We start from the raw sequence: 25,647 nt of genomic DNA, 5'->3' as shown, positions 1-25,647 counted from the left end.
GTTAGAACCAGGAGTTGCCCCCAGGGTGTGTGGCGCCCCTGCACACCTGGGGGCCGATTCTCCCTGGCCCTTAGTTCTCTAATGAACACGGAGTTTCCAGTGTTTCTTTCATGACAGGCATCACCCAGCCAGAGCTGAGGAACCAGAGAAATTCTTTTATTTCCTTTTACACAAGGCTAATATGACTCTTGCAGAAAAATTATTACACTAACAATTGATGTGCTTCCATTTAAGTGAACTTTAAAACCCACCACCTCTCTTGCTATTTAAACCAAGCTCGGCAGGCATGAGGGAGGCCTACCCCAAGCAAGGCCATGCCGGGCGGGAGCAGGGGAGAGGTGAAAGAGTCAGCGCCCTGGTGTCGCTGAGCAGCGCCTCTGCCCCTGGGTTTCCAGTGTTCTAGGAAGCCTGTTTCCTCACACCCGAAAACATAAAATGGATATTTTAAAGTTAGAGATACTTATGAGCAAAACATGTGTTTTTAAGGAAACTTACCCACATTTGGACTGTGAAACTGTACCATTAGGATATTGGAAGGAAGTTCCTTCTCCTGCCATTATGTAATTTCATATTAACCTGGGCCTTTAATTTTCTAAATTACCACTTTCACTGTTATACTGAGACTACTCTATAAAATCAAATCAAGGCTACCACTCAGCACATGTGTTTAGTTTAAAGTCAAGTATAGTACAATGTCTGATCTGCAGGACTCTCCCAGTGTTATCCCGATCAACATGCTAATTATATTGACATCTTCATGAAAGCACAGAGTATATCTGCCATTAACTTTTCAGATTTTAATTAGTCACCATTTTGATCCATGGTGACAAAAAATAAAGAATTTGGAAGAGACAGCAAAAGAACTTAAAGTACAATAATTAAAACAAAAGTTAATTTGTTTAACCACAGTTATTTCATGGCTAAAGTCAGGAAAACTCAGGAAGCCACTGGATTGGTGGAGATAAATGAAAAGGAAAAATTATATCAAAAGCATTAAAATGTTTTTAAAAATATATTTTTACCAACTAAACAATTTTTCCCAGATAGATCCCTAAATGTAACTTAATTAATGTGCTTTTTTTTCCTCCAAAGAAACAACTTCTGGCAGCATTTTTATTCACTCTTTTTGTAAACCATACAAATAAATTATGTCTAAAAAAAGGAAAAAGCAGCATTTTTATATGATTCATAGTCTAAAACAGCATAATAATCAAGTTTTTTCTCTAAATATTGTCTTCCAAACTTGAGAACAATAAAGGAATTTTTTAAAATATAATTTTGAATATAAAACTGCTGGTCTATTAAAATGTTTCCCAATTGAATTAGTGAGACCAATAGACAATGACCAAGCACCATGGAATAAAAACAGTACTTCCCATCAAATGCAGAGATGAGTTCATAATAATAAAGAAGAAGGCAGTAAGGAGATCTCTGTGTGTCTGCATTCATTCATTAGAGAAAACAGCATAATACTAGATGCTTTTATGAAATATTGCACTAGAGGCTGTACCAACTGTACCAAGGGGATTTTTAAAAATAAGGTATAAAAAATATACTGCTGGATTTCAGTTATAAAATCAGAAGTAAAACACAGAAGCTGGATTCAGTTATAAAATCAAAAGCAAAACACAGTTTATACCAAGATTAAACTGATGAATATTTATTGAGAGTAGAGTATAAGCAAGGTTGTGTGATGGTTGCAGGGGTAGGGATGGGGGTGGTACAGAGTTGAATATATTTGTAACAGCAGAACTAACACAGTAAAACCTATTTACTGAAGCAAAATATGAGTGGCCCTGAGAAAGTAGCAGAGGGCTATGGCTGGCCAAAGAAGGGACAGGAAAGATCCAAGGAACCTTCTTGGAAGAAGTCATATTTGAATGTAGTTTTGAAAGATTAGGTGGGATTTTGACAAGCAGATAAAAGAAGAAATTGTAAGGGATAACTACTTTTGAGAATTGGACTTATTATATTATTACTTTATGTCCCCAACTAAGACACTTCCCTAATTAAGTTTGGCTACCACAATGGGAAGTAGATTTTCTTTTCCTAAAAGGGGTTAATTTCAGGGAAACAATTATAATTCTAGGAATACATTCCTAGAATATTTTTGACAATGCTAAAATAGATCCTATGTAGTTCCTGTATTTTTCTAGAAGTGATTTAATTTTCTGAGTATCAAAGTGTAACTTCTGTTCTTAATCCAAAAGGAAAAGAATAAACATGTGGAGTCTAAAATTTCATTTCACTGATGACAATCAAAAGCATAAAATCTTAATCTTGGTGCAAACTAGGTTTTTAAAAATATTTTTGTTTTGCATATCTATTTGAATCTGATGTCATGATTAGAAAAATACTGTATAAAAATAAAGTTAGCATTTTATATATTTTTTCATGTCCTCCAAAAGTACTTTATAGATTAATAATTAAATATGATCTTTAGGATGAACAAGGCTCTATTCACAGAACAGGTCAAATTTTCAATTTGGGACCTCATAGGCTAAACTTCTACTAAGTAATTACCTTTGGGTAGATGCCCAGTAGTGAGATTGCTGGATCAAATGGTAGTTCTACTTTTAGTTCTTTGAGGTATCTCCATTTTTGCAGTCCCACCAGTGGTGTCTGAGTGTTCCTATCTCTCCGCATCCACACCAACATTTGTTGTTTTGGGACTTTTTGATAAAGGCCATTCACTGGAGTTAAGTAATATCTCATTGTGGTTTTGATTAGCATCTCCCTTATGATTAGAGATGGTGAGCAATTTTTTATATGTGTTTTGGCCATTATTCTGGCTTGGGTGGTACAAAGGCAATATATGTAACCAAAATGCTTATATTCCCGTAATACTCTGAAATTTGAAAAAAAAATAAAAGAAAAGAAGAAAAAATAATAATTATACACCCAAGGCTTACATTACTGTATGGATGGGATCATTCTGTTCATCAGCAGAGAGTGATGGAACCCCTCTTATACTTAGGTCCTCCTAGAAGGGAGTAAAAGACTCCCCTAATGTATGATTCTTTTTGGAGCCTCTGGCCCTCACACGTGAGATTTCTTAAGCCTGAATTGCCTTTCTCCACTTATTTACCAAGCGAACTTTACTTAATCCTCAGGACTTAACTCAAACATCACCTCTGTATTTGTTTTCTATCTCTGCTGTAACAAACTACCACAAATTTAGTTATTTACAACAGCACAAACATATTATCATGTAGTTCTGGATGTCAGAAGTCCAAGACAAGTCTCACTGGGCTAAACCCAAGGTGCTGGCCAGGTTACCTTACTTTATGGGCTCTAGGGAAGCATCTGTTTCCTTGCCCTTTATTCTTCTTCTAGAGGCCATTTACATTCTTGGATTGTGGCCCCCTCCTCTATCTTCAAAGCCAGTAACATATCTCTCTCATCCTTCTCCCATAGTCACATCTTCCTCTGACTACAGGCTAGAAAAGTTCTCCACTTTTAAGGATTTGTGAAATTAGATTGGGCTTAGTTAGCTGATACAGAATAATATCCCCATCTTAAGGTCCTTAAGCTTAATCACATCTACAAAGCCCCTGTCGCCATATAAACTGACATATTTACAGGTCCCAGGGATGGACACCTTTGGGGGGGCCATTATTCTGCCAACCACAGTTTTAAGTCTTATTTCTAAGCTTTCAGTCTTGGAATTTATCACCAGTTTGCCTTCTCACTTTCTATTCTGGGATTCCGAGTTTCTTTAGGGAAAGAATGATTTTTATTTATCATGCAGGACTTATCACATTCATACTTAATGCATGATTATTTAATAAACTAATAAAGGCCAAAGATGCAGCCAAAGCTGTGGACAAAGAGATAGAAGGTGAGGAAGCTGGTTCCAGATTTGGAACAAGGTCTATGCTACTGGAAGGTAAAGTATCTCAGGATAAGGGAAAAAACTATAAGTTAGAGCAGATTTTATTTATTTTTTAATTCAAGATTAGGTTTTTGTGGCCACAGTCTAAAATTGGCATTAGAGAAAGGAATTTGGCTGTTTGCATGCAGTTGCACGTAACTCAGAGTGGAGGGAGACTTGCCACGAGGCCAGTGCAGTGCTGGGGAGACGCCAGCACTCACATGCTGCTCACTGGCGTTTCAGGACTTGGAGAGCTGCAGACTTCGTCTGGACCCTGAGTTGGACCGCCACAGATACGAGAGGAAGATCAGCTTTGCTGGGGTTTTGGATGAAAACGAAGACTCAAAAGATTCTCTCCACAGCAGCAGCCACACCCTCAAATCAGATGCAGGTGTTGAGGAGAAGAAAGGTATGGAAAAACAAGGGTTATTTCATGTTTCAGGGTTTCTCATAAGATATTGGGTCTGGGATCTTATCTAGAAAATTGTGTGCCCCAAATTTTGGCTCCATATAATACTGATGGTGTAGGCTCAGTGACATAGGAAACCGTACGAGTTAGAGGTTCGACTCTGCAGTCAGAGAGACCTGGCTTCTAATTCCAGCTCAGCAACTCTCCATAGCCCATTGCATCTAAGGTGCCGTCAGCTGTAAGATGAACCATCATTATAAGAAAGGGAAAACACTCCCAATTCAACTCTTAGGCAATAATTTCTTATTGCTTAGCTTGTATTTTATTCTTATTGAAAGAGGACTTTCAGATTTAATTAGATATAGATCTTTATTATTATTATATATCATTCTTGTGCAACCAAAAATATACAAATAAAATAAACTGGTTAAAGTTTTTCTAAATCATCTTCAATTCAGAGTTCAAATTTCTTTTTTTTTTACTTTTTCTTTTCAAAACAGAGTCTCACTCACTCTGTTGCCCAGGCTAGAGTGCCGTGATGTCAGCCTAGCTCACAGCAACCTCAAACTCCTGGGTTCAAGCAATCCTACTGCCTCAGCCTCCTGAGTAGCTGGGATTACAGGCATGTGCCACCATGCCAGGCTAATTTTTTCTATATATATTTTTTTAGTTGTCCATATAATTTCTTTCTATTTTTAGTAGAGATGGGGTCTCACTCTTGCTCAGGTTGGTCTCAAACTCCTGAGCTCAAACGATCCACCCGCCTCGGCCTCCCAGAGTGCTAGGATTACAGGCGTGAGCCACCTCGCCCATCCCGGAGTTCAAATTTCTTAATCACTTTTCAACAGACTTCTCAATGTCCATATTATTCTTTATGATAGTGTCCTTTATGCCATCAGAATGTTAGTGATAGATCATTTCTTAAATAGATTCATAAAAGGAGTAAACTTATTTGTGCTGATTAAGCCAACTTGCAAATTATATGAAGTTAGCCCACCTTCAGTCTCTCTTCAGGAAACACATCTGACTTACCGTCTCACCCACTCTACCACCCCTCACTACCACTTGGCTCCTTGGGGTCAAAGACACTGGCTCCCCTTCTGTATATCTTGCTGCTGGTGCTTTAGATGTTCACATGGACCCAAGCAATAACAAAGGTATCACTACTGCAGTAGCGAACCTAAGATATCATCGATTGTATGACAAATCTCAATTTATTTCAGATATGTTAAAATTTGAAAAAGTTGTGCATCTCAAAATGGGTGAAATATAGTAACTCACTGCGTGGCTTTGTCCAAGTTACTTACCTTCTAAGCATAGTTTTCTTTTCTGTAAAATTGGGTTAATGACACCTCCTGCATTGTAACGCTGAAAACTTTAAATAAGACAGTGCACAAGGAAAGCATAAACTTAGGACCTGGTGAATAGTAGGCACATAACAAATAACTTTTGTCATTGTTATTTTTTATATCATGAGATATAGATTAGAACCCACATAGAAAATCCTAACTATGAACTAAAGATCGCAAAGTTTTAAGTTGCTTTCTAGAGTCTCCTTTAAACTGTCAGCTTCACTATCTGATTCTGCTGTTTCTTAAATTCCATTGTCTTTCAATGCTTTTCTAATGATTGTAAATTAAAAGAACATTCGCACCTTTTTTAAAAGAGTCAAAGATGATTTTATGCACTGAAGTATTTTCTAGTGTCATATAAACAATGACTCAATAAATATTGGATAACTTAATGAATGAATGATTCTTAGAAGGAATAGCCCTATATACGGGGCTGTTTCTATATAGGAATATAGAAAACACAAAATACTTAAATTCTTGTAAGGAATAGATATACATTGGGAAAATTTGAGTATTTCAAGATCAGAATATTACAACATTTTAAGAGTTAATAGCTAATAATGTTATGGGAAGGATGAGCCAAGTGCTAAGCAATTCCTGAGTATGGAAAGCATCAAATCAGTATTTTTTCAAATATGACTACTTCAGACAAGGATACCTGCATGCGATGAGAAAATTCTATCTTTTAAACAGATCCCAAAGGGATTTTAATTTAGAAGGCAGTCTTTTTCCCCCATTCAAAGTTATTTCGCTAATTACCATTTAAAGTCGTCAAATAAAAATTGCTAACACTGGCGTGGCTAAACTTGAACAAATTCTATACCCGTTTAAAAATAAAATATTAATTTTTAAGGACACCTTAATTTCATGATTGTTTATGTAAATTGCCTTAAATGTTCAAACACTCAAATGCTTAGTATTTTTTCCTCCTCACTAAATGGCTAAGTTAATATATGAAAGTTGTTTAATAAATGAAGAAAAGAAAACTGAAACCATAAGTAAAATGAAAACATATCCCTAAAATGTTCGTAATCAATTGGCAAAAATTTTCCCAAAGATTCCTAAATATTCCTTAATCTGCTTGACAAACTGATATCAGTGACTAAAGCCAATGTGAAAATGGAGATGATGGGGACCCTGCTAAGATTATTAAAATTTTATATTATTTGTTTTTATAAAACCTAAAAATGTAAGTTTTAGAAATAAACAACTGGAGGACAATTCAGATTTTACCAAGGAAAACTAAAGTGAAATAATCCTTAGACCTAAAAATGTATGCCTAAAACCCCCAAGCAGGGTCTGTCAAATCATTTTACCAATATTCCCAAATACAAACTAAAACTGGTATTCTAAAATACACCTACTAGTCTAATCATTCGACCCATCTACTGAGCACCTACTGTATGCCAGGAACTATCACAGGTTCCTAGAATACAGCAATGAACAGGAAAATTTTCTCACATGTATTTTCACTTATATTAACCAATGCTTAATAACTAATAGTTATTCACATACTAGTGGATAATATAAAATACCAGACTTTTAAGTGGAGATAACTGATACAAAGAAAAACAAATCAGGGTCAAAGGTGTGACCTGGACTGGGAGGGGATGAGTCAGGGAAGGCCCCCACTGTTGACATTGAGCAGAGAACTGCGTGACATGGAGGAGCCAGTCATGCAAAGGGCCGGGGAAGGAATCTCCAAACAGAGCACAGTGAGAACAAGGCTCTGATGCAAGAATGAACTTGGAGCATTTGACGAAGGGCAAAAGACCAATGTGGCTGCAACAGCATGAGTTGGGGGAAGTGTGGTAGGAAATGGGTCAGAATGTTATGCAAAATGCAAACAGGGTCTGGTAGGTATGGTTAGAAATTAAATTCTATTTTAAGTGTGTCCGAGAGCTGTTGGAAGGTTTGACCAGAAAAGTGGTATAATGTGTGTTTTTATGCATTTAAAGGAGGACTTGAGCTATGGGAGTGGGGGGAGAGGCAGAGCAGTTAGGTAGCTACGTTATTCCCGGGAAGAAGGGATTGGACTTTCAAAGTCCTGTTGGTATTTTGAAGTGGAGAGCCAGCAGGACTTGCTAATGGGTACAGTGCAGGGTGAAACAAAAGGGGGGAAAGAGGTTTTATCCAATTTAGATGAATTTGGTTCACTTGCATACTAGTTCTTGTTGTCATGGAGATAAAAGCTAAAATTCAGTGCTGTACAATCTCCACTGATGTTTTTCATGTACAATACCAAATCTGAATTCTAACTGCTGTTCCCCTTGTAAATAACCAATGCCATAATTCTGAGCCCTCATTTTCAGTGCTGTAGGATGTCTCTAATCATCTTTGGTGGTAGAACAGATTCTCAGAATTAAATTTCTTTCAGATCACATTAATTTGAGATTATTTTGCTGCATTCGTAAGCTGAAAGGTTTCATAAAATCAGGCAAAGAATGTTAATGTGTGCCTTTGTAAAAATGCAAGAATTATCTCTCTAATCTTTTTCTCTACTTCCCAATCTATTAATACTTAGACATGAAATTGTACTAGTAGTCATTAAAAATGATAATTATATTCTGTTTCAAACATACTTCAGATATGTGATAAAGTCTCAACTAAGCCTAAAAATAATATTGAAAAATACAGTGGGTGTTGTGCTATAATTAAAATACAGCATTATAGTTCATAGTCTTTGTGGAAGTTGTCTAACTGTGTTGCAAGAAATTCCATCCACATGTGAAACTTGACTTAATGTGTTCAGGGAGCTCCACGAGGCGTTTATTAGCTGACTGTTGATAATTTTAGTCTTTCTCAATCACAAGAGTAAATTAGAGATTAAACATTCACATTGTTCAACAGAAATTCTGCTGGGCTCCTTTATATGACATTAAAAGTATACATTTAACTAACATTTTAAAGAGTTATACAAGTTTTATCACAGTCACATATTAACTCTCCTGTGGGTAGGAAACCAGAAACAAAATGCAAACTTTCTGATTGGGACTTTTAAAGATAATAACTGTGCCTTAAACAATTAGTAAGAAATTGTGTTCACCCCTTAAGAAGGTAAGCTTACAAAACTGGCCCCTTCCTGATAATGGATTTTAAGCTCTGAAAATTTTATTTATCCCATCCTTATAAAATCAATGTGTGACAACACCAAATCTTTAAAAGAAAAGGAAGGAGGTATGTATATGACTATGGGAAATAAGAATGCTTTTGATTTTTTTTTTAAAAAATAGGCTTCACGTATAAATGTGTTTCTTTTACCTTTTATTTTCCTTACTGATCACTGTTTCTTCCAGAACACAAAAGATGAATAATGCATGTTCTTCCTGGTACACATAGACTGTAAGGTTGGCTCAGGGTGTTGCAACATTTCGCCTCACATCTCACCAAGCCTTTTGACTGAGAGAAGGATGCTATGAGATCACTAGGTGCATTGAAAATGGAACCATTTCACACTCATGCTCACCCAAAGCACCCCAGTGAAAACAGATACTTAGTGCCTTTGCTGAGGAGCAGAGCGGAACCCACTGCTGACTGTTGGAGAGAGAAGCGCCTCTTGTTTTTATTTTTTAATGAGGTATTCCAAAATGAAGGGGTTTACATGACAGCTCTCAGAATTCTGTAAGTCCCATTTCAAGAGAAAAACAAAAACAGACGGTGTGTGGTTCTACCGAATCGAGTAATCACAGGATCTAAATGTCCTAACAGTCCTAGCTGCTGCTGCTGCAAGGGCGCACTCATGCTTGTGAACCCTGGGCCGGAAAGAGAGCAGGTTGTTCCCAACCCCGATGAGCTTTGTGTCCAAGAAGGAAGCTGCACCAGCCCTTCCTGGTGGCCCTAGCCTCCTGCCTGCCTCACAAAACCTGCACAACTGAGGGCTCAGGAGGAGCCTCTTATCCAGAACTGCTGCTTATTCAGGCCAACAGAGAGGAGGCTGATCAGGGACAAGTTGGGGAGAGCTTGGATATAACACTGGCTGGGGAAAACTAAAGGGGAAAAAGCCCTATTTTATTCTTTTAATACAGTTCCCAGCAGGAAGATCAGGATAGGAGGTTCTCGCCTGCTCCAGATTAAAGGAACCCGCAGTTTCCAGGTGAAGAAGGGGGGTTCCTTGTCCAGCATTCGCCGGGTCGGCAGCTTAAAGAGCAGCAAGTTATCACGGCAGGACTCAGAGTCTGAGGCTGAGGAGCTGCAGCTGTCCCAGAGCAGGGACACTGTCACTGACCTAGGTAACATAGAGGAGTGGGGTGTGCAGGGACGTGGGGGGTAGGAAGACAGGGCTCAAGTCCTGAAACAATCTGAAGTCCATTTCCTTGCATATAAATAGATGGAGGGCAGAGCCATAGGTCAGACAACTCATTCAGCCGGAAAGCCATACTACCCTCTAGAGTCACCGGTCACCCTCTAGAGCGAGGCTGTTCAAGCCTTAATGTGCATATGGGTCACCTGGGAGTCTTGTTAAAATGCAGATTCTGATTCAGCAGATCTGGGGTGGGGATCTGAGATTCTACGTTTTTAACAAGCTTCCTGGGTGAAGCTGATGCTGCTGATTCAAAGACCATGTTTTGAGCAGCGAGGGTATAGCATATGTGTTAGGGAAAGAAAACACTTTAAAGACAGAGATCATTTTTTAAAATCCGTATCTTCTGATCAGGACCTTTTAAGTCAAATGTAGAAATTCCCTTGGAGTCGGCTCTCTATATTTTAAAGTCTCTATTTAACAGTAAATCAACCAAAATGTCAGAGAGGAAAGATTGTCTTGACCTGACAATTAGTGATTTTCATTTCACTTCTCAGGGATTTGTTTTCTCTAACTATCCCGTGGGAATAATTCTATTTACTTCTTGCCTACTCTGTGGGAATGCTCTACAGATAAATTAGGAAATGGTTATAAAATGTGTAAAATACCTAAGAATGAACTTTATGTACAAGGAAAGCATTAGAGTTGTATGTTGTCACTATAGGATCCAAAGAGACTCCAAATCCCAAAATACGTTAGTCCAAAATATTGGCCCTGATTAGCATCTTAATAGACAAGAAAAAGATTAAGTAGGCATGTAGGTAGAGCTCACCAGCTGCCTGGCATTAACGATTAGGTAAAAGTTAAAGCATATTCCCTTTGCCATCCAGTCTCCTCTATATGAAAAGCAAAATAGAAAGCTGTCCTTTCTAGGTAGGTAGTTTCAAAAGTCAGTAATATATGTGGATAAATTATTGATCGAGTCTGCTGAAATAGAAGCTGAGTACATTTAATCAAAGAAAGTTTAAAATAGGAAATGTTTCTACGTCCACCCACCCTCGCCTTTGAAAATAGCTAATTTATGCATTACTTAAGATTCAGCTTATTTTTTAAGGAGGCAATTAAAAAAATCCTGTGACATCTTTTGTTACAGGTCTGAAGCTGTAACATTATCATCAGTTAGTTTTGGGGAAAAAGCATTGTAGTTAATTATTTGAATTGATCAAATTATCCTGACCAGTTGAGTCAAAATAGCCAGCCTAGAGACATTGTTTTGTCATTAAAAAGACCCATAAAAGCTTTTAGATTCAAGGGAAAACCATGTTGTATAGTATAATAAGTAGTGAGTTTTTGAGAGATGTCTCCTTCATAATTTCCCAGAGAAAGGAGTTTGGACATGGGAGTTGTCCACAACTGGACATAATTGCTTCCAAATTCCCTGAGTTTTTCTGAGACACCTGCACACCTTTGAAATAGCTCTGATAGAAAAGTCTGTTTGCTAGAGCAATTGCAGTAGCTGCAGTCACAGCAACAGTGGAGGCAGCAGCGCACTGAGAGGCCACTGCAGATGGGTTGGGGTCCCTACTTAACTACACCTGCGAGGTCTGGTCAGTCTGGAATGGATTTGGGCACACTCAACCAGTAACTGGCTCATCTCAGCAATTCAAGGACTTGACTCTGTTTTTGTTTTTTTTCTCTGCTCCCATCTCTCAAAATGGAAGCCACCATAACAGAGATCGTAAATGTCTTTGAAATTGCCAGTTCAGCTGGTGGTGAAGGGAACAGCTCCTATTAATATTCCGCCAACAAAGTCAGTGTTATGCCCTGTAATCTACTGGGTCATGGTAGTCTGCCCTAGGATTCAAAAGCATGGACAACTATGCCATACCAGTATGCTCTCAAGGGAGACCAAACATTGAAACCTTTCATGTTATTTTTCTTTTGAAGAAGGGAGTCCTTGGAGTGCAAGTGAGCCCAGCATTGAGCCAGAAGGAATGAGTAATGCCGGCACAGAGGAAAATTACCACAGAAACATGTCATGGCTTCACGTAAGTAGGAATCTCAGAAAGAGCCCTGAGATCAATTTCTTTTGGCATTAGGGAGGATACACAGAGGGAGGACAAAACATTTCACTAAACCATCAATTCAATTTTGCCTCCAAGAGAAAGCAAAGGCTTATATTTTAGCTGAGTCTCTCAACACTCTTTAGGATTGGTGTTATGCTGGATTGTATTCATTTAAGCTTAACTAAGACAAAGGTCTTCTGTTATGGCTGGGTTGTGGGTCACCATAAGCCAGGGAAAACCATAAGGGATCAGGCCGACTTGGTGGTCAAGATAACCTGAGTGGCACAGTCGGCGCATCACCATCAACATCAGTTTTTATACAGGTTACCACGAGTGCTGAGAGCAATATCATGGTGTCAGTCCTGGGTATATAGTAGATCAAATTGTAAATCAGGACAAGGATACTCTAAGATGATGAAGGTCACACCTCAAAGGGCTATTCAAAGGGCATAGGCAGGAAAGGATCCCAAGGAAACTTAGGGCATACGTTGGAGTTCAAGATTTGAGCTGGATGTGAAGAAAGAAGAAGGAGAAAGGTAAGGAAGCAAACATAATCTGAGACATACAATTGGCAGGGTACTCCACCGCCATTATTGTCATAGATGCACGCTCTTACCATTCACCCTGAACTTAATCTAACTTCCTGGCAGGGTGAGGTAAGGGCTAGCTGGTGCATCATGCTCCTCAGAGTATACGGTGCTGCATCTTCAATATGGAAGTAGTCACCGGAATTGCCTGATTTTAGGAACCTCTGAGGCAGCTGTTTTTAAAGTAACCTTTTTAGTGAAGTCTAACCTACACGTTAAAAAACATACCTAACCTATGTGTACAGCTCAGTGAATTTTTACAAAGTAAACACACCTGTGTAACCCCTGCCGGATTAAGAATAACATTATCAACACCTTAGAAACCATACATAGGTCCTCTGTAGTCACTACTCTCCCCTACAATAACCGCCATGCTACCTTCTAACACCATACATTAGTTTTGTCTGTTTATGAAATGCATAGAATTTGTATTATATTCTATCTACTGCGCTGTGTCTGGCTCCTTTTGCTCACGTAAATGTTAAGCTCTCCAACTTTGTTCTTCTTCTTCAGGATGGTTTGGTCTGTTCTTGGCTGGATTCATTTTCATTAGAATCACCTTGTCAATTTCCCTTAAGAAAAACTTCCATATCAGCCTTGCATTTAATATATAAGTGAATTAAAACTGAGGAGTTAAAATCTTTATGATATTGAGTCTTCCAGTGTCTATAATTGTCTATCCCTCCATTTATGTACGTCCATTTATTTGGAGCCTCTTATATTTCCCTCAATAATACTTTTTAGATTTCTGTGTAGTGGTCCATACATAAACACTCTGGAAGTGTTTATGTAAGAGCAGTGTTATTTCTTCTTTAAATATTTGGAAGAAATCACTGGTGAATATTTTTAGACCTAAAAATTTCTTTGTAGGAGGGTTTTAAATTATAGAGTCAATTTATGTAATACAGTTAAGACCACTCAGATTTTCTATTTCTTCTGGGAGCAGTTTAGGTAAATTGATAGGAATTTTTTCTTTTAATCTGAATATTCGCATATATTAACAAAGATTATTTATAATATTCTCAAGATTATTTTAAATTCTTTAGGGTTTATACTGATGTACCTTTATCAATTCTGATATTGGTAGGTTGTCTTCTTTTTTTTTTTTTGATCAGTCTTTGTAGGAGTTTGTCAATTTTATTTATCTTTTCAAAGAACCAGCTTTTGGTTTTGTCATTTTTGGAATGTTGAATTTTTGTTTCATTAATTTCTGCTATTATCTTTATTAATTCCTTCTACTTTTTTCAGTTTAATTTGTTTTTCTTTCCTTAATTTGTTGACATGAATATTTAGCTGGAAAAATATATATATGTGTGTATATATATATGGTTTTAAGTTCAGAATATCCATTTCAAAATGTTTGGAAACCATACACTCCACAATAATTGCTTTAAGTTTTCGAAGATCTGTTAACTTTTTATTGTTTCAAAGAGATCCTTCCATCAAGTATGAATGGAGGGAGAACAAAAGGCCAGTGAACAAAGGCTTGTAACTCTTTGTTCTCCTGTGGGAATTATTGCATCACTGCGGTTTCAGTCCCATCAAGGGAAGTTGACATTCTTGACTTTCCATTTTCCACCCCACAGAAATTTGTCTGTACCCTGATTGCCTTTTTGAGTCTCCGGGTTGTTTGTATTGCAGGTCATGATCTTGCTGTGCAATCAGCAAAGTTTCATCTGTACTCACATTGACTACTGCCACCCCCACTGCTACCTGCACCACAGCCGTTCCTGTGCCCGGCTGGTCAGGGCCATCAAGCTGCTCTATGGAGACAGCGTGGACTCCCTCCGAGAGAGCAGCAGCATCAGCCACGTGGCTCTCCGCGGCAAGAAACAGAAAGAGGTAAGTAAACGATCACTGGATAATATACCAATAATAGGGAAAATGATGTCCTAACAATCTTTCCTCTGGAAATAAAAAAATTTTCAGACAACTACAATTGTACAAGCCAGGCTACAGGTTTGCGTGGTTCTGAACAAAGGGAGAAGATGAGTGCAAGAAAGACAAATGCTTTCCCTGGTTGTGTCTTATTTCTGTAAATAAATGTGAATGCATAGGGGTGGTGGTGACGAGTAAGTTATTGTGGTAGGCAGAATAATGCCTCCCTCACAAAGACATTCACATCCTAGCCCCTGGAACCTGTGAATGTGTGACCTCACACGGCAGAAGAGACTTTGCAGATGTGATCAAGGCTTTTACAATGGGGACATTATCTGGATTATCCTGGTGAACTCGATGTAATCATAAGCGTCTTCATAATTTTTTCTTTTTTTACAAAAAGGGGTCAGGAAAGTCAAGGGCAGAGGAAGGAGCTGTACTGACAGAAGCAAAGGTCAGAGTAATGCAGGGCCATGAGCCAAGGAATGCGGGCAGCCTCTAGAAGCTAGAAAAGACAAGGAAATGGATTCTCCCCTAGAGCCTCGTGAAAGATCCCAGCCCTGCCAAGCATTTAGTCTTCTGACCTCCAGAACTGTAAGATAATAAGTTTGTGTTGTTTTAAGCCACAAGGGTTGTGGTAATTTGTTACAGCAGCAATAGGAAACTAATACAATTATGTATTAAGAAACAAGCAAGAAATGGCCCAACAGGTCACAAATAACAGAGTCAGTTAGAAACTATTGCATTTCCCAAGCCTTCAGCTGCACTTCCCTGACAACTACCCAGCTGCCCCTGAACAGGCGTGACAGCCAAGACACCCAGCTGAATGCTGTGGGCCGCCCCTGCAGCTGCTTTTCCCAAGTGGTTTTGCAAAGAGATTTCTATATAACACCTATTCATTTCAACAAGCATTCATTAGGTGCCTGCCATTGGCACAATAGTAGGCCAGATATTCTATTAAAAAAAAAAAAAACTAAGAAAGAGCAGAGAATATTTCTACTGAGGAGTTTTCAAGCCAGATTTGGGCTTAGGGCAGGGGGCAGGCAATAATATATTCATCAAACAACTAGAGAATATGAGCAAAAATGTACAGTTGAGTTGTGTGGCAATTTGTAAAGCTCTGGCACTTACAAAGGGATTTTTTCAATAACAACTTTTTTATTATGAAAGCAATATATGTTCATTAAAGAAAATTCAGATAATACAAAAGATCCTAAAGAAAAAAAAATTGTGTATTGCATCAGTGCACTAGTTCACCTTTTAGGACATAATCTCTTAATATTTTTTCTAAGCATATGTGTATATAAGGTAGGTACATATCATTGACAAAGTGCTTTTTGACTCTTACAAACCTTTGCAAGAGATATTTATCTGCCTCTTTTATAGGTGAAAAAATTAAAGCTCAGAAAGATGTGCTTGTCCGTAGTTCACATCTGTAACATATTCACCTAGACTTTAACTTAGCAATATGGAATATCAAAGTTAGGGCTTTATTAACTAGACTCTAGTGCATCTCATGTTATTCAAACTATACAAATTCCAAGGGGAATGAAGGTGAGGATTATATCAATGTGGGTTACAAATAAACTGCTAAATGATGATGTAAAAAGAAAAGATGTGTATATGTTTGTGTGTATGCATATATATATCATATATCAAACATAAATGATACTGCATTCAAAGAAAACCTATTTTCATTTGTGTAAGTTCTCTCTTTATATAAAAACTGTCTTAGCTTCAGGAGAAAACCATACATGCTAAAAGCTGCAAAAATATGTAAGTCCAAATTAACATTCATTGTTCTTTATATATTGTTCTTACTGCTATACCTTTGCTTGAACTATACCTTCCTCTCTAATCTATACATAGCCAAACCCAAACATTCTTTTTCTTTTTTTTTTTCTTTTTTTCTTTTTTTTTTTTGAGACAGAGTCTCACTCTGTCACCCCAATTAGAGTGCAGTGACATCATAGGTCACTACAACCTCAAACTCTTGGACTCAAGCAATCCTCCTGCCTCAGCCTCCCAAGTAGCTGGGGCTACAGGCACATGCCTCTATGCCTAGATAATTTTTCTATTTTTTGTAGAGATGGGGTCTTGCTCTTGCTCAGGCTGGTCTCAAACTCCTGACCTCAAGCAATCCTCCTGCCTCCGCCTCCCAAAGTGCTAGGATTACAGGCATGAGCCACTGTGCCCAGCCTCCAAACATTCTTTAAGATCCAACTCAAATGCCATCTCCTCTCTGAAGTCTTTTTTGATCCCTCAAGTGTTGCACAGGGCTTATTTAACATAACATGATAAATTTTATTTTCCTTCCTTCCTTCTTTGCCTAAATTATAATGGCATTTTATTTGTGTTTTTCTCATTCTTCATTCAATCAATTCATTATTGACTCATTCACCATACATTCATGCATACATTCATCTGTTCAATGAACTTTTTAAAAGAATCTATGGACCTAGCCTATATTTTGTGCTGGGTAGAATAATGGGCAAAAGAGATATGGTCCCTGCCTTCATATGATGTACATGATCTAGTGTAAGAGACAGGCATCAATCAAATAACCTCCCAACTTGATGTAAAATTGCAACAGCAATAAGTGCAACGAAGGAGAGGCTCACTATACCAAAAGTTTTTGAATGAGGGTTTGAAATTGTGGAGTGAAATAAAATACAATCTTTCCAATAAAGTGACAGGTGATCTTTGACTGAAGAATGCACAGATGTTAATTGGATAGAGAATTTTCCAAACCAGAGAGAAAAGGTGAGGACGAAGGACCGTGGCTGGAGCACAGAGGACTGTGGAGCGTGAGGGGCTGCACAGGCAGATAGAGGCCAGACTATGTGGGGCCATGGAAAGGCCTTTATTCTATCCTATGGCACAGGGGCAATCATGCTCTGCCACTTAATTTTAGACTCTTTGGGAACTGAGGAAGTCTTGCACATTTTGTATCCTGTGTGATACCCTAACAGAGCACTCACTTATAGCAGAGGAACAATAAATATTGAATGAGTGAGTAGAACCCTAGCTTTAGAGTGTTTCATGAGTGCTCTCCACTCTAGCTCAACCAGGACACCAGCCCGAGGCCGCAGAAGAGGCTAACCAACCTTCTGCTGTTGCTTACATTTCTGCAAGGGAAAGGGAAAGTAAAGCAAGAATAAGTGCCTTCTCAGCTTAACACATTGAAATTAGTCATTCAGGAGGTGAGCTGAAAAGATGTATTGAATCTTCTGTGATAAACGTTTCATTTCCAAAATGCTAGCCTCCTGCTGAAGCTCTTTTTATCTCTCTTGATATTTTTCACTTGCCTGTTGTGAATCTGTCACCTAAATGAACAATGCTCACATTTCCAGATCCAAAATGAAAATTAGAGTGGGCAATAAATCAAGAATAAAAGAGCGTTCTGATTAGAATCAAGCCTTATGAGCAATTGGTATTTCATACCTGTTTTTTTTTATTGGTTTTTGCAGAATATATTTGTGGCAGCCAGTACATTTTGTAACCATCTAACTCTGATCAATCTGCTAATCTACATTTCAATGCTCAGGAACTCACTGTACGTTCTGTTAGTCTATATTAGTGCACTCCCAAACTTGAGGGTTTGTTTTTTTTTTTTTTTTTTTTTTTCAGACAAAGTCTTGCTCTGTTGCCCGGGCTAGAGTGAGTGCCGTGGCGTCAGCCTAGCTCACAGCAACCTCAAACTCCTGGGCTTAAGCGATGCTACTGCCTCAGCCTCCCAAGTAGCTGGGACTACAGGCATGTGCCACCATGCCCGGCTAATTTTTTCTATATATATTTTTAGTTGGCCAGATAATTTCTTTCTATTTTTAGTAGAGACGGGGTCTCGCTCTTGCTCAGGCTGGTCTTGAACTCCTGACCTCGAGCAATCCACCCGCCTCGGCCTCGCAGAGTGCTAGGATTACAGGCGTGAGCCACCGTGCCCGGCCAGGGTTTTTTTTTTTTTTTTTTAATAAACTCTCATTCTATATGTATATATCACTTTTACCAAGGAATTCTGATACTCTTCTTCTATGTCTGTACTTTGTCCAAAGCCATGTTCTAAATAAAATAAATGTATAATTAATGCTTACTGATGAAAAAAGTAGTAGATAAAACAATTTTTTTTCTTTCAACCAAAAAGGAGAGGGAGATAAATGGTGATGCATCCCCCTAGAAAGACAGGACACAGTGTGGGTAAACTTTGTACAGCCAATGCAAAGGGCAAGAGGTCAACCGATTTGTTGCAAAAGTAGTATTTTTTTCTAAAGCTATCTATGAACAATGCTATTGTGAGGCCAAGACCAGGCCCTAGGTCTTGATTTCATAGGCCAGAATGACTCCCCACCATAACACACAAAACTTATGTGCCAAAGATGTATGAGGCACAAAGAGTCTTGGTTACCTTCAGGAAAATATTACACCTCAGTTGGCATAATGTTCTTCTCAGAAAGATGAGGAAATCTATTTCTCAGCCAGCAGGCTGACTTCAACATTCCCAAATTTTGAATATCTTATTATTTCTGCAATGTATCACCCTTCATGCATGTATCTGCTTTTCTACTTATCTTGACTTTCATTTGTTTGCATGTTTGTCATCTGTCTCTTCTAGGAAGATACACTTTCCAGGAGGACAAGCATCATGGATGTTTTTCTCTTAAGCATATCTCCAGACATGAGCCCAGATCCTGGCATGTGGTTAACCTAAAAAATATTCTTGAATTACTAAATTAATACATAAAATTTTTATTTAAAATAATTAAGTGTTATTCCCCTCTAGCCAATAATCTTTTGTCATAAGGAACAGAAACCCATTCCAATTTGTTCAAATAATTAGGGAGTTTCTTCAAAGGATATAGTGGAGTCCCATGAAATGAAGGACAGAAAGGGAAACAACCAAGCCTTAAGGGAATGAGAACTAAAGCTGCTGTCCTCCTCAGCATGGACATGGTCTCTTATCTCTGCTTCTTTTTGCATCCTCTTCATCTGCTCAGGCACCTCTGTCCCCTGACCAGCTCCTATTGCTTTATTGATCTTCTACTTAGACTAAAAATCCCAGAGTGGCATCATTATTTCTCATCCCAGCAACCATCACTAAATGATTCAGACCCTGTGTCTCTTAATTCCCTAGGACAGGAATTTGATGGGGCCATCTCCTCCTCTTTTTGGGCAAAACACCACAAGTGATAAATCCTTAGCCAGTCAAAGAGTTGGTTTTGCATTGCAAATCTAATCAGTGGTGGTCAGGATGAGGAGAGAAGTCATAGAGTCAGCTATGATGGATTTTCTTAAGACATACACATAGAAGAAAATGACAGTAGTCCAAGTTCTACACCATCCCGTAGCAAGCATTCCCCAGCATCCCTGCCAGATCTTGGGGCCGTGTAGCTGCTTCCCATCCACCACAGCTCCCGCTGGTAGAACCCCCTCGACAATGTACAACTTAATCTATTAGTGATAAACTCTGTCCTTTGGTCTTGGGTTTGTAGTCTTGAGTTTATCTACAGGTCCCTGTTTGATATGTAATTTCAAACATCAAGCATCTCACAGACCGGGGAAATTTCTAACTCTTCAAAGAACCATTAATAGATGCCTTTGGAACTAGCCTCCTACTCTATCCAGTTCCTGTATCTCTTCTATACAAATTTTACATCAAATCACCCATGCAAAAAACAGCTAATTTTAGGTTTGAGCTAGGGGTCACACCAGTAAAGGGACTTTAGAGCCTTCATATAGTATACCCAAGTTCCCATCATATCAGTACCATCTATGATATCTATCTTCCAAGACTGATCAAGTCATTCAGAAAGAATTGCTAGCCTAACACCCTAATGCAAAAGCCCTTCCAACTCCCTTCTCTTTCCACTAAAACTAGCACCCTAAGTATCATGAGGACGCCAAAATACACCAAGCTTCCTAAGGAAACATGGCAGGATATTAAATATTTGAGTATATATAAACATAATGAGTATGAACTGGGAAAATACTCATTATAAAATCATAGTGAAATGAATTGTTTAAAATTGTGTGCCACATAACATAACATTATCACAACTGTGCTAAGATGCAGAGGGAAAAAAAGGCTAAAAGAAACCAAATAATGGCTATCATTGGGTTTGGGATTATTGAAATTTGTGTTTTCTTTACAGTTTCTCTGTCTTTTCCAGACATCCTGCAATGTGAATGTATTGTTTTATAAATAGAAAGAATAAAAGCAGAGACATGCCAATTTTTAAATATCTTGACTCTTTTTAAAAGGAAGTCAGATACACCCCTACATTTATATGGAAAAATATTGCTGTATATGATTTTAGAACAGTTTTCAAGTTATATAAAATAGGCATGCTATTTATGCTGTGTATTGTTTTTAATTCACCGGGGAAAAAAACAATGCAGTAGTTCTCTCCCCAAATGATAATGTGTTCCCAATTATGTGCCTCCCTGATTTTTTCCTTAGAAAACACAGCAAGAGCTCTGAATCACTTGTTTCCAAATAGGTTCATTTAAAAAGTTGGTTCCATACCAGTCACATAATAGATGCATTATCTTGGGTCTTTTTGTCAGAGTTTCAAAAGTCTTTCTTGGAACATGCATGTGCTTTCAAATTTGCCTTTTCTTTCAAAATATCTTCATCTGTAACACTACGAAGCTCTGTTCAAGAATTCTTAAGAAGTTTGCTTTTTCCCTTTGGCTAGAGGGAGAAAGTGTTTTATTGACATGACACTGGAAAAACAAATAAGCATTTATTTTGTGAGAGGAGAATTCCTTCTTTGCACAGCCTGGAGTGCAAAAATAGGAGGAACCAGGACTCAGGATAAATAAACAAGGGCCTGTTCCCATCAGGACTGATTCATCTCCCAGTTGCTCTGTTCACTCATTCCTTGGCATTTAGGGAGTTAGAGGAAGCAATTGTATTATCTATGCTCGTGCAGATGAATCACGGACTATTCTGGACCCTGGGTGAGGAAACAGTTTGTAAAAAGAGCTGCTGTCTCCTATAGACAAGTATGCTTTTTTAAAGAAATCATTTTACCTGTACAACTCAGGCCCTGAATATGGATGCTATGAACTCATATTATACTTTCTTGACAAGTTTTTTTCTTTGCCCTTTAACTTTCTAATATTTCTCTATGAAATATTTTCTTTCTTCCATGAGCAAATGGTCCCACTTCTAGCATCCAACGTTATGAAGGAAATATAAAATAGAATGGATTTTATCTGACTCGATATTTTAAAAGATTTGTATTTTTAACAGCTTGATGGAATATAACTAGCCCCGAAATGGACATTAGGAAATCCTTGTCCTTTCCTTATTCTGCTAATAATTAGTTTTGCAACTTGGTCAAGTTATTCCACCTCTTTGGATCCCAGTTTCCTCAAAGGTAAAAGAGGAGCTTGTTACTAAATATCTCTAAGCTCCCTTTAAAATCACTACAAAATTAACTGCTTTTATAAATTTCGGGAAGCGTGGGCCCACAAAAAGGCCTTAAGTTATCCCTTCCCATTAGAAGATTGTTGTCTGGAGAATTTGGGGGAAATATAGCATTATTGGTTTTTGAGAAAGCACAACACTCATCACATATCTCATGTCCTTTTCAGTGCTCAGATAAATCATGCCTGAGGACACCTTCTCTAAAGAAGAGAGTTTCAGATGCCAACCTGGAAGGGAAAAAGGATTCTGGAATGCTAAAGTACATCCGACTTCAGGTATTGCAGCTGGATCAGAAGCATTTGTGGAACATTAATAGGGAAGGGACTCTAGACAAACTGTTTTCTAGTATTTCGGACACATAATGGTTGGCACAGTGTTGGCATAAAGCACCTTTAATTGGTGAGCAAGAGTGCCACCAGGTGTGCAAGGAAAAAAAATCCCTTCTTGCTAGAGAGCCGGCTTCCACAGACTAGGGGAGTTTGCCTGAAACCGCACTCTCCCCACTCTCCCCATTGCAGTGGAGCTAATTTCCCACCAGTGTGTGATGGCAACACTTGTGGATTTTGGAACGAGACAGTCTGGGTTTGTATCCCATGTCTGCTGCTCTGGCTCTGGGACCTTGGGCAAGTTATTTCATTTTTCTTGGTCTTAGTTACCTTATCCATCAAATGGGGATTTTAACACTAGACCTATCCCAAAGGTACCGCATGGATTAAATAAGACAGTACATTAACCTGTTTATCCAGTGCTTGACACATGATTATATTGCTATTACAACCTAAGCTCTAAATCATAATGCCATGCCCCCAGAAAAAAAAAAACTATTTATATTTTTCTGGAATATGTTTAAAATGATGACTTATCTAGAACCTACATTTGTCACCTAAATTATCTGAAACAAAGGATTAAGTGGGATTTTGTGGGCTAATATGGAGCAATAACCACAAACAATGTATAATGTGTTTCAAAGGGGAAATGCCATCCAAGTTCACACTGGCTTGGAAAACTAACTTTCTAAATGGACTCTCTTATCAATTAGAGGCTGCTTATAGTTTTCAGTGGAAATCCACTAATAGAAAGGAAAATAAGATCGTTTAAAAATCCTTCATATCCTTTAATACAAAGATGTATTTGCTGGGTCATTCTTTTTTAATAGAGTCATACTCATTCTATAGTTTATTTCTTGAGGGGGTTGCAAAGCAGTTTTGTGGTGAAACCATTTTAAAATTAATACGATTTTTCCCTAATTATGCTTCAACTAATAAGGTGTAAAGCTTATCATACACCATGTCAGTAAATATGCTCTCATTTTAGAAAGTATTTTAAGGTCATTTAAGAAAAGCAGTGAGAGGGGCATGGCTTTTAAGTTTCAAGAAGAATATAATAATCTGTCTTAAGAGATTTTAAAACATGATTTCCATCTTTTCCCAGGTGATGAGCTTGTCGCCTGCTCCCTTATCTCTGTTAATCAAGGCAGCACCAATTCTGACGGAGGAGATGTACGGAGACATCCAGCCAGCTGCCTGGGAGCTGCTGCTCAGCATGGATGAGCACATGGCAGGGGCAGCAGGTAAGGAAAGACCACCTGGCCCCTGCGCCTGCTGCCACTGCCATTACTGACCCCAGTGTCCAAATGAGAGAGGGGCGCCTTCGTTCTATTTTTGCTCCTAGGTCAGATTGATGGCAATTGCTAGAACTCTAAGCAGAGCTGTGTGCTATAGGAAAACAGACCCAGGTTTTGTGTGCTCCCTTCCAGTTTCATTATGTGGTTTGCACAAGAACAGTATTTGTCGCTGTCAGGGTGTTATCAAATTATAGAGAACGATTTGCCCCAGGACCTACATTTTCAAAAAAAAATAAAGTTCTTGTTGTGTTAATCTCCTATATTTACTATGAACCACCATCGTTGACTTTATTAAATCTTATGTGGATAGTGTTCTGTGTTCAAATTACAGTATCAAAACAAATTTGTTAAGATTTTAAGTGACTTGTCCAAGGTCACATGGCTAGTCAGTGGTAGATGCAAAATGTGTGCTCTTCATTTTTTGCCACTTTTTATACAGATCCTTTTTTTTTCTATACTTATTTTAATTTCAAAATGTACATGGTAAAATTCAAATAGTACAAATGTCTATGAAGTTAAAAGTATCACCCTCTTTCCCATGATCCCCCATTCCCTTCCCTAGCTGCAATAATTTTTAAGTTTCTCAGGAATCTGCTAGGCCACACTGCCCGTATCTACGTATGTAAGTATGTACGCATATATTGCATGTTTTCCTTTCACACAAATGGACATACTGCAATTTGCATTTTTTCATTTATATCTAGAAGACCATTTTTAACATCAGTTTATAGTTTTGCCTCTCTCTTCTTAAAGGCTACAATATATTCCATTGAATGAGCAGATACCTTAATTTATTTAATGAAGACCTATTAATGAAAATTTAGATTGATTCTAGCCTTTCACTTTTTTATACCATACTGCAACAAATATCTTTGTTCGCATTAAAGCTCAGGTTTTTGCTTCTCTACCACATGTTTCTCAGAGACAGCTGTGAAAGTTCGGGGAAGGGCATGTTCCCCCAATATGGGACAGGCACAGAAACGTCCATGAAAAATATAAATAGGTGGACTGGGCTTTAAAAACACCAAATAGTTAGCCTGGCGGGGAAAAATGGTGTGTGTAAAACTGTGCAGATGTGGAGATGCACTGGGCTTATTTGAAAAGCCTGTGAAGACTGAGCTGATGACTGCAGTAGCTTTTGCAGAGGGGTCACCAGAGAGGTGAATGGAGCTCGGATTGTAACAGACCTTGAATGACAGGCTTATGAGTGTGGACTTTCCACTGAACTGTGGAAACCACTCATGGGTTCTGAACCAAAGAGTAATGTTGTATACAGAGTGTGAATTATTACCAAGTTTTATATGGCAGCAATGAGCATAATAGCTTGGTTTTAGAAATAGTGATTGTGGGGGTGAGGGGTAGGGAGGATGAAGAGCGGTTGGTTAATGGGCACAAACATTCAGGAATGGAATAAGTTCTAATGTTCAACAGCACGGTAGAGTGACTAAACAGCAATGCATCGTATACTTCAAAGTAGCTAGAAGAGGGGATTTGAAATGTTCCCAGCACATAGCATGATAAATACTAGTAGTATGGATACTCTAAATACCCTGACTTGATCATTACACATTCTATGCACGTAACAACATAGCACATATACTCCATAAATATGGACAAATATTATACACAAATTTATGAAATAAATTTTAAAATTTTAAAAAAAGGAATAGTAATTTTTAGATGAAGGGGAGCCTGTGACATGTCACTGGTGATGTGACACCAAAGCTAAGGAGAAGGGCCAACGCTGGAGGTAAACTCAGGGAGTAAGCTGCTATGTTGGCAGCTGAAGCGATGAAAGTGGGCGGCATCTCTGTAGGAGAATCAGTAGGGAAGAGAGAGCTGAGGGATGACCACTGAGCCGTTGGCCTTCTCCACCTCCAGAGGACCAGAGGAAGAAGCCCAGCTGGACAAAGTGATCAGAAAAGTAGCAGAACTCCAATAATCTCAAGCCATGGAAGCAAAAGAGAATAGCTCTTCAAAGGGATTGTCATAAAGGTGTTAAAAACTGAGAGGAAACGAGTGCTCTCACCGTTGAATCTGAGGATTAACGAGCATTACAAGGAAATTCTTTCAGTGAAGATTTTAAGGCAAAACTGCAATATTTAAAGAGTGAGGATGGTGTTTAAAAGTTGGGAAAGGTGCTGGGCGTGGTGGCTCACACCTGTAATCCTAGCACTCAGGGAGGCCG

At 38.4% G+C, this 25,647-nt stretch overlaps 1 protein-coding gene across 3 annotated transcripts in view; it reads left to right on the top strand.

Moving 5' to 3' along the window:
* Positions 1-25,647, top strand: part of UNC80 (unc-80 homolog, NALCN channel complex subunit) — a 194,559-nt gene that overhangs the window by 98,580 nt on the left and 70,332 nt on the right. For 2 of the 3 annotated variants that reach the window (XM_069467694.1, XM_069467685.1), the window contains exons 26-30: positions 4,118-4,283; positions 11,823-11,923; positions 14,170-14,370; positions 22,003-22,110; positions 23,267-23,405. In XM_069467694.1, the coding sequence (XP_069323795.1) occupies positions 4,118-4,283; positions 11,823-11,923; positions 14,170-14,370; positions 22,003-22,110; positions 23,267-23,405 (715 nt within the window). Of the gene's footprint in view, positions 1-4,117; positions 4,284-9,660; positions 9,865-11,822; positions 11,924-14,169; positions 14,371-22,002; positions 22,111-23,266; positions 23,406-25,647 lie in introns of all 3 variants that reach the window. The other variant, XM_069467676.1, reaches the window with a different exon arrangement.

This window comes from Eulemur rufifrons, chromosome 1, assembly GCF_041146395.1.
Source record: "Eulemur rufifrons isolate Redbay chromosome 1, OSU_ERuf_1, whole genome shotgun sequence".
NCBI lineage: Eukaryota > Metazoa > Chordata > Mammalia > Primates > Lemuridae > Eulemur > Eulemur rufifrons.
This window is presented reverse-complemented; position numbering and strand designations above follow the sequence as displayed.